This window comes from Tachysurus vachellii, chromosome 15 (genome assembly GCF_030014155.1).
Source record: "Tachysurus vachellii isolate PV-2020 chromosome 15, HZAU_Pvac_v1, whole genome shotgun sequence".
NCBI classification, from domain to species: Eukaryota; Metazoa; Chordata; class Actinopteri; order Siluriformes; family Bagridae; genus Tachysurus; species Tachysurus vachellii.
In genome coordinates this window covers 9,631,914-9,647,190 of record NC_083474.1, presented here as the reverse complement: position 1 = coordinate 9,647,190, position 15,277 = coordinate 9,631,914, and the positions used below count along the sequence as shown (strand labels likewise).

General features: G+C 38.6%; 1 protein-coding gene across 1 annotated transcript; it reads left to right on the top strand.

The window, feature by feature from the left end:
- The first annotated feature begins 6,950 nt into the window (after window positions 1-6,950).
- Window positions 6,951-15,038, top strand: bbc3 (BCL2 binding component 3). Its single transcript, XM_060887902.1, has 4 exons — window positions 6,951-7,288; window positions 8,622-8,872; window positions 9,964-10,172; window positions 12,331-15,038. Exons 2-4 carry the CDS (start codon window positions 8,635-8,637, stop codon window positions 12,424-12,426), a joined length of 543 nt encoding a protein of 180 aa, XP_060743885.1. The 5' UTR covers window positions 6,951-7,288; window positions 8,622-8,634; the 3' UTR covers window positions 12,427-15,038.
- Window positions 15,039-15,277: the final 239 nt, after the last annotated feature.

Below are 15,277 nucleotides of genomic sequence, written 5' to 3'. Positions count from 1 at the left end.
AGAGGAGCTTGAACTGTTGGAAAACAACCACGCATGCGCACTTCACACGCACTGTCACCAGTGTCCCATGTAATCTCAAAGTACACAAAAAGTTAATGTGCTCAGAGAAATTTGACCTTTATTAGTTAAGGCTGTCTGTAAGTTAAATAATTAGTAGTTTAGGCTGTCTGTAAATTAACCAATTATTAGTTAAAGCTGTCTAAGTTAACTAATAATTAGTTAAAGCTGTCTGTAGGTTAACTAATTATTGGTTAAAGCTTTCTGTAGGTTAACTAATTAGTTAAAGCTGTCTAAGTTAAATAATTATTAGTTTAAGCTGTTTGTAAGTTAACTAATTAGTTTAGGCTGTCTAAGTTAACTAATTATTTAAAGCTGTCTAAGTTAACTAATTATTAGTTTAAGCTGTCTAAGTTAACTACTTATTAGTTTAGGCTGTCTGTAAATTAACTAATTATTAGTTAAAGCTGTCTGTAAGTTAACTAATTAGTTAAAGCTGTCTAAGTTAAATAATTATTAGTTTAAGCTGTTTGTAAGTTAACTAATTAGTTTAGGCTGTCTAAGTTAACTAATTATTTAAAGCTGTCTAAGTTAACTAATTATTAGTTTAAGCTGTCTAAGTTAACTACTTATTAGTTTAGGCTGTCTGTAAATTAACTAATTATTAGTTAAAGCTGTCTGTAAGTTAACTAATTAGTTAAAGCTGTCTGTTGGTTAACTAATTATTAGTTAAAATTGTCCGTAGGTTAACTAATGATTAGTTAAAGCTGTTTGTAAGTTAACTAATTATTAGTTTTGGCTGTCTGTAAGTTAACTAATTATTAGTTTAGGCTGTCTGTAAGTTAACTAATTATTAGTTTAGGCTGTCTAAGTTAACTAAGATGTTTTAGATATTCATTTAGGTTCACGGTCATACATACAAAAAAACACAAATAAACCCCAAAAACAAACATATTATATATATATATATATATATATATATATATATATATATATATATATATATATATATATACGTATATATATATATATATATATATATATATATATATATATATATATATATATATATGTATATATATATATGTATATATATATGTATATATATATATGTATATATATATACATATATACATATATACATATATACATATATATATATATATTATTTTATATTATTTTATATTATATTACTGGTGGGGCAAGAAATCTAATACAGGGGCAACATCACCTCTCATATGTAAGTGAGGTAGGCTGCTACGATTGCCCCCATTTTGCCCCACCAGTGAGTCAGCGAGTATCAGGTTCGAGCCTTAGCACAGCCAGGTTTTGTAAACACACACTCAACGGTGACCTAATTGTTGTGACAGTCCAACAATTAGCAACAGAAGAGCTCAAGAGAGATAAAGCGAAGGTGCACAGCAGAGTCACAAGAGACAGTGAGTCATCATCATTACATCAAAAGGTAGAGATTATGCAAGAGAAATGGAAATAATGTTGTACAGTATGTTTGGTGAGATGGGAATCTTGAGACATTCTTAATAAAAGTTTACATAAACAGCTGTGACTTCACATATATGCTTATAAAATAGCTCTCTGCTATACAGCTGCTTTAAAAAAAAAAAAAAAACTCCAATCCAATACATATCCAATGTTTAAATATGCAAATGTTAAATCTAGTGGGTTGTGTAGTACAGAACATTTTCCAGTGAAACGGTTTCAGATGTATGTTCTTCATCAGCCATGCAAACAATATGTAGGAGGCTGACGAGGTGAAACCAGTTATATCAGTAAAATCAGCCTGAAACCCAGACTACAGGCCAAGTAAAATTATATTAAATTCATATTGAAGAATGACATCAGATTCTAAAATCATGCAGATTATCACTCGATCAAAATAAGCAGCTCAAATATAGTCTTTCCTAGTCAGCTTGAAGGAATCTTATCATGGGGAAGCCCCACATACATAAACATGCCATTCCTGTGCATTGTGTGAAAAATAGTCACATGAAAAAAGCCATTGTTAGCTGGTCTGTAGAAGTCACATGAGGTCACAATGACAACAGCTGGACTTAACAACAAACCGTCAGGCCAATCGACCCCTGACTCCATCAGTGCTGCTCCTCCCCCTTTCCATAGTGCTCCCCAGCCTGCAGCCATGTGTGAGATGATCCCACATGGTGACGATGAGATCATGCCTGTGCATCTGTAACCTAACACTTTCTTCCATATGCATGATTGAGTGGCACCACATTAAGTGGAAGATGCACAATCCTAAGTCACATGGTAGCATCATGTTTTTTTTTTTGCTTTGTTCCTTTAGTGTGCATATATGATATTTGATGTATAAGTTGTTTTGAAAAACATTTCAAATTACTAAACTCTTTATTAAACATCTAAAATTAATTTATTTAGTGTATATGAAGAAACATCATAAGATTAATTATTTAAATATTCATAATTTTTTATAATACCCATCACAAAGTTGTAGTTCTTACCAAAAATGTATCTTTGCCTACTTCAGCATTTTTTGATTAATTGTCCAACTATATTTTTTTCTCCCATAATGAAGTGTCAATATCTGAAAGTGTTTAAAAATCAAATTAAAGATGCATTTTAGCATCAAATGTAAATTGGGAGGTTTGTTATGGCTGTTGTTGTGTATTGTTTTTCTTTTTCATCCACAGGTTTCTATAACAGTTCTCATGTGTGTTGGCTGTATTTGCATGAAATTTGAAAGGCTTGCAGTTTATCTTATTGCATGTTAATTTAATCTAAAAACATAAAATGAGGTTTGGCATTTAAAAAATCTGACTCTAGTTGCACAGTGTGACTCCAGAAAATATAATCATTAAGAAATATAGTGTATAAATATGAAAATAATCTATTTTGGGGTGGTGTGATGTGGCATTGTGAAGCATTATTATTCCTCTTGTAAGACAACGATTTGCAAACAATTACAATTTATTTTATTACTTAATGACACATCATGGCTTTAACAGTTTATAATTATATTTATTATTGTACAACATGAGTGAAGTTGTGGTTGAAAGTTGCTGTTGAAAGAGATGATGGAAGAAAATTTAAAGTATGATGTCAACGTATGTGGTCAATGTAAACATTTGCGAATAAGACGACACTGAATATTACTGAACTTAAGAAATAAAAAGATAAACAAAAAAAATTCAATCATTAAAATAAACTAAAAATATACACAACTTTCTATATCTGATAATTAAGAGACAACCAGGTTTTTCTGTTTGAACTGGTACCCTTATTAGCTGAAAAGTTAAGATATAGTCTTTGCATATTTTCACAAATACAAAAAGTACATTTGCATTGACTGAATACCGTTTGAAACATGAGCTAAAGCCTAGTCTATGGCTGCAGGATTGAAAAGTGTGTTCTAATGAAAATTATTTTCAACATGTTTCTCTTTCAGCACCATCCCATTAGTTTATGGGGAGAGGCAGCTGCTGCCCTGTGCTATCTGAATGACGTCTGACAGCCACTGTTTAACAACCACTTCTGGTGACAGCAATGACAGTTAATTTGTTAAAGTGTAGAGGAGGTTGCTATAGTCCTGGAGATGAAGTTTACTTTACTAGATACCAGGTCAGATAATGGATGACATCATTGTGACAGAATAATTCAGCACACAGAGAAACACATGGACTCATTAGTCAAATTTCAGCTTTGGTTAGTGCTATACACAAACCTTCACAAAAACACAAACACACCATGTGATTTCCATTTTCTGTATTTTGCTGTCTGTTCGCCTACGAAAGAAGTAAAATAATATCAGGGCCACATATTTCATCTTTTGTGTTGTGTAAGTTATTTTTCAACATGTTTATTGTTCAAACTAATTACCTGCCAAACCTAAGTGACTCATAACAATACAAGTTTGAATACAAGAAATTTCAAGTACCTATGTGTCAGAGCATTTCAACCATGTTTACTCAGTACTGCCATCACTATCTTCTTATCATATGTGACATATTATATCTGAGCAAAGGTCCTAATGGAACACAGTGTAATTATTTCAAGGTACTTTTCCAAAACACTGTATTTTCCATCATGTTCCAGTTTACAACAGTAGCCCTGAATTTAGGTCAACACCATCATCAATTCCAACAACAACAATAAGCTTATAAATGCTTATTATTATTATGATTATTATTTTTTTTATTACTACTGTATAAAAGGTGCAAAATTTTAAACCATGCCATTCAGCTTGAAATAGTCAGCCCTCTATTGCTATTTGCTTCATCCAATGATCTGATAATGTTCCTGCAGTATGCTTGCACAAATGTTTAGTGTTTGCATGACAGTTGCAATGTTGACACTTAGCTTGAAGTGTATTATATTTACATTCTGCTACTGTGCACATTATTTTCAGAAGAATTATGAACACAGTCTCAACAGTAATAAAATACTGACTTATATCAGGTTTTGACATTGCTAAAGGCAACAAAAACAATATTTTCAAATATTAATTTGTGAAAAATGTCTCATATATTCAGTGTTTTTAGCCAGTAAACAAACAAAATAACCAGACTAACTAACAATTTATGCCTTTTGTTATTTACATGAATGTATATCTTGAAATGAAGAATATACCCCTGTTGCCCTGCACAGGATGGCAAGGCAAGGTTGTTCGCCCAGACATGTACCTGCTTGGGGATTCCCCAGTGATAAAGAAAGCTTCTCTATTCTCATGGACGGGTGAAGCGCCTCTGAAGCCCAGCTGCCATTTCCAGCCCATTAGATTTTAATGAAAGACAATGACCACACTGACACGAGACACACTGCAGAGCAAAAGACGGGGAATTTCCCCTGCTCCCAAATAATTAGCATAATCCAATGAATATATACGGTTATTCCTGTTTGATTAGGTTAGTTAATTAGCTGATTGCAATAATCTAGCCAATATAAGAATGCAAAAAATAATCATTTTGGTTCTGATTTATAAAAATAAATCCTCATATGCAAAACATAATCCTTAAAACAATGAATATGTACTATTGAATATGTAAAAAGGCCTAAGGGATGCACTAAGATTGCACCCACAAATCCTGTCCTCGTGTAATAACAAACAGTCTCAGGACTGCACTGAGTACCCAGTCATTAACTGGTGTCCAAAAAAAAAGAATTTAGCTAATTCTCAAGTAATTTATAACGTCATTCGTTAACCATAACTAGCATCGTGGTAAACCTACTATGATGTAAGCCTGAATTTTCTAAAGTGCCCAGACAGCTACACCTTCTATTAGCAGGGTTTCCACTGCATAATAATTATTTTTACAGCCCTAAAAGAATATATATATCTAAAATAGCATCTACATTTTGTGTCGCTACTTAGGATATAAATACATTAACTGTAGACAAGTGTAATTTAAGAATATGTTTACAGTAAGTGCCATAAATGTGATTATGGCTAAATTCCAGCTGGCTCCATGTATCACACTGAGTACAAACTTTTCGACTCACATAGGACAAGGTTACTAAGTGCTCATTAAAAAATGGTAATAAAAATGGTTACATGGTATATGCAGAAAATATTAATAGTGAAAACAAACAATATGTTTGCATTTCCGATTCTAAAGACGATATAAAAATCTGAAGTCAATTCACACTTCATATGCCCACTCTTTCCTCTTTGAGTGCCTCCAGTCTCTTTCATATCCTCTTAGCAGTTTTTGGATCCTCTCTCTTGTGATATTCACTCTCCGTTCTTCTTATTGTATGGGTAGAGTTTCACATGTTTGTGCTGGTTTCCTCTGGGTTTTCTGGTTTTCTCTCAAAAACATGCCTGTTGGTAAGCTGTCTGCATAAAATTGAATCTACATTAGTTGTGAATGAGTGTGTAAATGTATGTGGACACGGTGCACATCCAGGGTGTATCCTCACCTGTCATCTAGTTTTCCTGGCATAGGCACCAGATTTATTTTAACCCTGACCTGTGTTCGCAGGATGTGCTCTGGTTGGCACGTTCACCTCACACCTCCAGGGTTGGGGGTTTGATTCCCGCCTCAGCCTTGTGTGTGTGGAGTTTGCATGTTCTCCCCGTGCCTCGGGGGTTTCCTCCGGGTACCCCGGTTTCCTCCCCCGGTCCAAAGACATGCATGGTAGGTTGATTGGCATCTCTGGAAAATTGTCCATAGTGTGTGATTGTGTGAGTGAACGAGAGTGTGTGTGCCCTGCGATGGGTTGGCACTCCGTCCAGGGTGCATTCTGCCTTGATGCCCGATGACGCCTGAGATAGACACAGGCTCCCCGTGACCCGAGGTAGTTCGGATAAGCGGTAGAAAATGAATGAGTGAGTGAGTGAAGTGTTCAATAATGAAACGTGTAGTGAATTTTAACAAGATTAAATGGCTTTATTTTACATTTCTAGCATTTAGCAGACACCCTTATCCAGACCGACATACGTTTTATACACCTGAGAAATTAAGGGTTAAGGGCCTTGCTCAGGGGCCCAGCAGTGGCAGCCCCTGGGAGTTGAACTCATGACCTTCAGATCAGAGGTCCAACACCTTAACTACTAGGCTACCACATCCCCATTTATTTACTTCAGTGATGCAGATCTAATGTTTTATGGTAAAATCCTGCACTGTCTCATTAGGGTGTGAGAATCATCTCCTGTTAAAAACTCCTAACTATTAGTGTATGTTCGCACAGAGACAAGTTCAGATACAGAAAAAAAGAAAAAGAAAACAGAAGGAGGGTTAAAACAGAGTCGAAAGCTGCCGCGTGCGTTGTTTTGTTTTCTAATCTACTACTAATCTAATCCCACCTCTTCGTTGGGATTGGGGTCGGTGAAGGCGGCCCTCCGATTGGACCGTGTGAGCGTAACGGTGAACTTCTAGCCAATGGTGGCGCAGGAGGGGGTGTTTGTATGGGCGGGAAACAGTCAGCATGTCGCGGTGTCGGTGTTGACGAGCATGTCGGGGCTTGTTAAGGAACACGCAGAAAAAAAGAGGGCGTGGCCCAAAGCGAGCACGTCGCAACAGTAAAGCGCGAGCCGCTGTCATTACCGAAGCTCCACGTCCGCGCTGACACACGGTGTCAACAAGGGACCACCGACATCACCGAGGAATAATCACGCGTCATGAACGGATTTACTTTGTGACTCGAGCGAAGCGCGAGATCAGACCAGGAATAACGTGCATGTGGCGCAGGAAGAACGCCGGGTACTGAGCATCAAAACACCGTGTGTCCTATCAACACGCCGCAATATACACACAATATCTACACGTCCCCAAACAACAACACTTCTACTCTACAGGTAGGAATGATAGGGATGTTATTTATTTATTTATTTGTTTGTTTATTAATTTATTTGTTTAATTGTGCATGTCCTTTCACGTGCTCACGTGTCGGTGTGTTAGAGCTCACTGGTTTATTAACCTTGTGACGTGTCACATACTCGTAATACCGTCTCCGTGTCGTTTCTGCTATAAAAAAAGCCAATAATAACAATAACAAAGTCTGCGTTGTCACCGCGTGCGTGCGTGCGTGCGTGCGTGCGGCATCCTCTGTCGCGAGAGCGCACGCACGCACAGACGCTGGTACGCGCGCGCGCATTACGCAATAATCCCAACAGCTCCGTAAAAATCCGATCACGCGATTTTTAACACGTTTCGAAAACGGCACCGGTCGTGAACGCGTGTATCCACTTGGTGTAAATATTGGTGTAAATGTCTCACACTTTTTTTTTAAGTTAGTGTATTTTCCATATCGGCAATATTAGCCAAACGGAAATCTGATAAAAAAAAATCTCAGGCGGTGTTGCAACTTGGAAATATCTTGTTGCAGATTTCACTTTTTTTTGGCGCGTGTAAACGTGTTGTGCTGGAGTTGAGAAAGCGCGCGCGCTGCTTGATTACCGCTAACCTGCACGGATTTGTTTACAAACATGCACGCGCGCCGCTCGCTCGCGCCCCCTAGAGGTCGTCAGCCAAAAGAGAGAGAAAAATATATAAAACACACACACACACACACACACACACACACACGATGTTTTTGAAAATAAATTGACGATTCGTTCGTTTCTTGTGTTCTTTAAAACGTTTGTAAACATTTAATGGTCCAGAGACAGGAGAAGTGAACAAATTTTTTGTTTTGTTAATCCAACTAAATAATTTTCTGGAAAAAAAAAAAAATTACAAAAATTATCTCTAATGTAAAAAATGTTATTTTTGTTTTGTTTTGTTTGCTTTTTAAACGGGTTAGTTGTACCTTGGTCTTTGAAGAGCAGGAAAAACCCCAATAGAGAGATGAGCTCCCCTGAAAACAATACAAGCTTTGAAAGGGATCCTGATCATGTGTTACTCCTTATACTATACATTTTATATACTTTGTTTTGCAGCCACCTATTTATAGTGAATGCCACACAATCCAAGGCAAAACAACTCCTTTTTAATGTCAAGTTATTGCACACGTTATACAGACTATGCCGAATGCCATAAATGTAAAACGTATACAGGCAGCATCTAGGAACGCATCTGAAGTGATCCCAGCTGAAGTGTTTGCTAACGGATTGTGCATAAATCCACAGCAATGGCTCCATATGGAATTGCCCTTAAGCTGTTGTTTTTTCCCCCCTCTTCTCGCTACAGCCACTGTTTTGTCATGGCCCGGCCACAGCCGGACAGCAGAGTGGACAGTCGGAGCTCTGCACAGCCGCAGACCTGCAGGATGGAGGTGTTGCGTCGGGATCCCTGGAACGCCGGAGGCACACAGCAGTCCAGAAGATGCAGAACTGTGGCTACTCAGACCAGCACTGTACCAGCGCCCATTATCTTCACACAGGACGCTGTGAGCGTGGCCAGTTCCCCCCAACAGGAAGGTCCACTCAGAGACAGCTCAGGTATTTTATCCTTTATTCTGTACACTTCACCAGCAGTGTGACTTTACAGCATGCTTGACCGTGTTTGACCCCCAAGGCTTAAGAAAATGCAGAAAAAAAAGCATTTCATTTGTTCGTGACAATGACCATGGTTCATGTTCAAGTGGTTTTTGCCCCTCTGTGGTCATGCATTAGAAAAAAGGACATGTTGCAACTTGTCCCGGGGTAAGTGGCTTCCTGCTGAGCACAACCCAACATACAGTATCAGAATGCTCATGCCGCACTGAGCAGCGGTCTTGAATTGTTTTGGTCAGACACTCATTATTTACTAAATCTTCCCAAAATTTCCACAGATCGTCATTGCTTTTGTAGCCTCAGCTGAACCCTTCGGTGCTGTTTGTTTTGGCACCTCCTTTATAAAAGCTGCAGGCTTTTGGCCTGCCCCCCTAACACACACACACACACACACTGTCCATCCAATCACAGCCCGGCCCTTGTTCCTGTCCACCAATGGCTGCATTTCATCTCAGGCTGCATGGGCTTACAGTTACCCTGGCAACAAGCCAGAACACCACTGTTCTCCCAGTGTTACTCGCTCTGTTCAGTCACCTGCTTGAAGGATTAGCAGAGCTCAGCCCCACACACATGCATTTCCACGTCATGTGGAGCTATTTGTGCATGCTAGTAAAAGTAAAGAACATTTTAAATCAAGACGTCATTCAATTAAGAATGCATGGTTAAATTAAAGATTCACTCAATTTCTAAACTTGAGCACTTAAGCACATTATTAGATTATACGCAGATCATGATGTGAGTGTTGAAATTGTTTTACTAGGGGGGAAGATTGATGAAGGTTTGAGAGGTTGATTGTTGAAGCTGTGGATGTTTACTTGGGTCAGCAAAGTCCTGTTAGTGTCCTGTGGAAAAATGTCTTTCCATTGGAGAAATGTTTTGCGTTAGAGACGGATGGAACATCTGTATGGTATGCCGATGTTCGTTCAGAAGTCCAAAAGAATGAGGAGCCTTGTTCATATTTACAAAGTCTCCCTGGTCTTTATGGAATGAGATGGAACTCTCTGACAGTGATAATTTCTTTTCTGTTTATCCTTCAGGGACAGAGCAGGAGAGGTCTTGTCCCAGCAGGATGCAGCAGCCCTTGCCCGATCATCTTCCAGAGAGCAGTAGTTCCTCAGCTCAATCAAGCCGCCGAGGCTCTGTGGCTGAAGAGGAGTCTGTGGGGGAGGAACAAGTGGTGGGCAGAGTGGCAGTCCAGCTGAGAACCATAGGAGATGAGATGAATGCTGTTTACCTTCAGAGAAGGGTAAGGAACCAGTTTGTGTGCTGTAGCTGTGGTGATATAAAGTCCAACCCTGGCCTTGTTTTGTGTAACAGTGATTGGTTTTGATGTGTGTCACTGACAGTGTTTGTGAAAATGTACAAGTGTGTGCGTGTATGTGCATGTAGCCTCCAGTGACTTTTCTTGTAAATGGATCAATGTGGTATTCACCATTGCTAGTGTTGTGACTGGAGTCAGATTTCCTGAAGTGGTTGAACCTTATGCCTTCCTTCTCCTTTCGTGCACCCGCTCTCTCCTGTTCTCTCTTTCTGCCCTGCTCTCCCTCCCTCCCGCTCTCCTTCCTTCCTGCCTCTGTCTTTCTGTTGCTCTCGATCTCCCTGCCGTATCGCGTGAGGAGTCGAGCTGTGGAGTAGGCAGGGAGTAAACACAGTCTAATCTCTCCCTCCCCCATGCAAACCAACTCCCCCTCCTCCCTTCTCTTCGCCTCTCAGACAAACACACATGATGTCACCGCACTCTGCTCCAGCCTACACACCCTTGTATGTACACACACAGAAATACACAAATGTACTCAGTAGACACACACTGATACCCGCACACTGACACGTCGGTCATCTTCACATTCATGTACCCAGACAGTGCACTGTAGTTTTTTTTTTTTTTTGTTTGTTTGTTTTTTTAACACTTTCACTTGCACTGTTTCACAATCTCAGAAACAATCAGTTCTCAGTACAAATGCAATACATAATAAAACTGGTATGCTGCGTGGCTGAACCTGCTCTTTTGGGAATCACATGCATGGCTTGTTTTGTGCTCCTCTGTACTCTGATACCAGGATGCTTTTACGGCACACGACACAAACATTGTTTACTCAGGACCAGTCAAGAAATTATAGGTACTTCCTCAAGCAGCGGAGCAACAACTTTGACTGGATGTGGGTGTGTATGTACAGGGCTAGTAGTATAGAGGTAGAATGAACCTCTTGTCTCCTTTCATTCTCAAAACTCTTTAACTTCTTACATGTTCAGAATGATTTTTCCCCTTGCTGACACACTAGTCTATCTTATCCTGTCTAAACAACAACTAAACACACACATACTGGTATACATTCTTAAGCTTTTTTTTTACAGAATTCTCTACAAACGACTCATGTGACATTAGCGGGTGCATGTAAACTACTGCACTTATACACAAAACAAAACACCTAAAGGAAGCACACTGAAGCAAATCAGCACTGTTCACAGGTTGTTCAAGAAAATATACATAAGCACTAGAATTTGAAGTGCTTAGGAATTTGTGTTTACGTGATATTGGAACACAACCAGTAATTATTGTAGTTGATTAGAAGTTGCACAAGTCTTTATTAATGAAAGTTAAGGAGACTTACCTTTTTAGCTTGCTCATAAAGCCTAGAGATTAGAGGTTGTCAGCTGGAGAATCTGAAACGTGGAGAATAAATGAGTATATGCTTGTTTACTAAGTGCAGAGCAATTAACATTATAATGATAGGGAGGACTCTGTTGTGGCAACTGGGATGTAGTTGCAGTTCATGACCTGTTGTGTCATGTTAACTGTCTGCTGCTCCTGTGTTCTCACATAACCTCTGTGCTGGTCTGTCACTGTGTAATTACTTACACACTGCAGTATTCTCTCCCCCCCGTACATGCCCTAGTGATTTCAGTGCCACTTTTCAGGGACTATAGAAGTAATCTTTCAGTTATTTACTAACTGTCTGACTCCTCATCTCTCCTCTCTGAGAGTTATCTTTAGATGATGACTCACAGCAGTTGTTGAAAAGCAAAAGACATTGTCTGACAGGTACTGCTTTGCAAACATGCTCGTCTAATACTCAGACGCACATGATCACTTTCTCTTTGTTGTCGTCTTTTCCATCACTGTTTTGTTTGAAAAGTTTGTGATTGTTGAGGACTTGTTTGTTGTTGATATCTAGCTGTCACTCAAGTAGAGAAAGGATTTGCTTTAAAATTGCTTTGTAATACCTTTGCAGATGATTTGAATTTAAGCTGAGGTTTACAAACTTGTGCAAGTGCACACTAATGAAATGCTAACTACACACCATGCAATCACTCTGGCATGACCTCTGATTGTAATTAATATTAAAACTGTTCAAGGTACATTGTGTTCATTCATACATCATGATCACATTCTGTATGTTTTTTAGAACGAGGGTGCGCAGCGGCAGAACTGGAATGGCCTGTACCACGGCCTGGTTGCCTTCATGGCCAACACCATCAGCACCCTCTACCAGCTCAGATAAACGGACGGGTATTTGGCACTGGGGGAGTGCCGGCGCTCCCCAACACAGCTTCTAATCTACTGCACTGGCTCGGGGACATTTCTGCAGGCCCAGAATTCACTGTGGATTTTTTTTTTGTTGATCTCGTTTTTTGTGTTGTTTTCTGAATTGTATGTGTTGTAAATTGTTATTTTTTCCTGTCTCTTTTGGGAGTAGTTTCATGTAGCAAGTGACTGAAGTGTGTGGGGGCATGTTAAGGGGAGATCTGTGCCTCTATAGATCTGTGAAGCTGTGAAGCACAATCGGGAGGATGCTTGTTTAATTTTTGGAAAAACATTTTTTTTCTTTTTTGACCAACCTGAAGGCCTGGTACTCTGTCAACAAATGTGTCAAAAAGTGAGTTTAGGTAGTATAGATCATTTCTAATTATGAACTAAATTGCATTCACTTTGTTTTACTCTCAACCCTGTGTCTACACTAGCCAGAAATTGTCATTTACAAAATAGATTCGATGTGAAACGTTATAAATTATAAGCAAATTATCAATTACCCAGTAAAATATAAACTCCCAAAATTCATTGAAAGAATTTTGTGCCATGTGCAATTAATTGTCTCCAAACCTCTACTTTCTTCCCCATTCAACCATATTTGGAACACAAAATAGTAAGAACAAATATTAAATAAAAATAACGTGACATTAGGTGCAAATTTACGCATTAGCTCCTACTATCATTTATCAGAACCTACCTGGCCTATCCAGACCTGTATGGACATGTTTTACAAACTGTAAGCAACATCAGCATCTTTTACCTAGCTAGTGTGAATGCAGGGTCAACACACTTCTATGTATGACAAGCATTCAAAAACAAATGCCAAAATCCAGGTCTCCAGAAAGCACTAATTGAAAGGATGGGTTGTATCTCAGGCACTGAAATGCTGTACCTGCTCTTAGCTGCCTTACAGTGCAATACTGCGTCACAGCACAGGGAATATGGCACCAATAAATGAGACTATCAAAATAAGAGATTTTCAGGTGACAGACAGGCCTTTCAGTACCACACGCTTCCTCTTCAGCGATCACAGTGTGGTGAATGTGCCTTACATCACCCTTTAAAAACCTACATGTGCTTGATTTAGCAGGGGCAGTCAGTGAACGGTGTTTGGGGTGGGGTGGGGTGGGGTGGGGTGGGGTGGGTGGTTGGTTGGGTAAAGGGTCAGTGCCTTTGTGCTCCCACCTGCATGTATACTTTGGAACACAACATTCAACACTCATTTCAAAGATTGATCACCTCCAATGGAGGCCCTAGAATTGATGCCAGAAGCCTTGTGGCCCCTCCAGACCACAGGCTGTCCAAATGGCTGGGTAGCAGTGTTAATATTTGTAATGAACTTGTATGTAAATATTTTTGGGAGAAAATGGCAACAAGCAAGAGTTAAAAGGAACTGGCTGTTCTTATCCCGGTTTATCCTGTATATTTTGGTGAAACTTTAAAGTACTTAACAGTTCCTTGTTTTTGTCTGAAAGCTGTATGTCAGATTTATGTTTTCCTGAACATTTTCTGGACCAATGCAGGGAGGTTAATAAATTTAAATCCAAGAACTATTTAAATGTTCACAGAAGTAACTAGATTTGGAAATATGATAGCCTCGAGATATTAAAACAGGTTCAGTTCGTGAACATTCCCCTTACAAATACTATAGATCTTTATCCTGTCAAAGGTTAAGGTATTTATTTCTCTTTTCATTTCTATGCCTGGTCCTTAGTGAGGAGTCAGGATGTAACTAATTTTTTTTAAAAATTCTAATCTAAAGTTATTTTTAGTAATTGTTTAGGAAGATTTTTATGCCCTGTAAGCAAGGCTTGTAAAGATCAACTAGATTGAATGAGCGTGGACATACAGATTAGTTCTCTGTGAATCATACTGTGTGTATTTGTATTTATCAACAATTTTTTTTTTTTTGTAACAACACCCCACAACAAAACTACAAAGAATTAAGAAGCAAAGCATGCTAAATGTATTTGCTCTGTAATTTAATTAATGGTCATGATTTTTGCTGCAATAACATTATGGAAGAAACTGAGCCAGACTTTTTTTTTACTTGAAGACACAAGTTTCAATATGTAGGTTCGTTGTCTTTGAATAATGAACCTCTGGGGCCTTCCACTAGATTGCTTGCATGTTGCCATTGCTCTAATAAAGAGTTCATAGGCGTGTATCTAACCAACCACATATGCGATGTCTGTGGGTGTACCATGTGAAAACCTTGCTAGCACTCTCTTTTTTGGTCCTCTTTATTCACGTGGGTACTGTACTGTATTCCTGAGCATACCGAGTACCAGTAATCTCGTGACTGCCTGTCTTATGATTTCCTGTGTAAAGCAGTGGTGTAAACCACTTCCTGTGGACAGTGTGTGGCTTCTTGTGGATAGGTGTATTCTCTGATGCACACTCTCCCTGAGGGAAAGGCCTTAAGTGTGAACTGTGAACATCACACTGTGCTCAAGCTCATGTCAATCTCATTTTCTAGCCTTGTATATTTGCTGTTTGGAATTTTTTCTATCAATTTTCTATATGACTTTTGGTATGTTTTTCCCCCTTTGACTTTTTAAAATAAAGAGAAATATGATAATATTTATGAGTGATGTGCTTAATAAACACCATGATTAATATCAAATGATAGGTAGTACAACACAAAATTAGTTTAGACTAGTTAATTTAGCATTCAATCGGTATCAGGTTCACTGGCTTGTAGGACTTAGTTATTACACCATCACAAGTGTGCTAGCTCAATAAAGCAAACAAAAATATCTTGTATATAAACTATTGTTATTAATAATATACTGTATGTGTTTATTGACACAAGTGTAAGC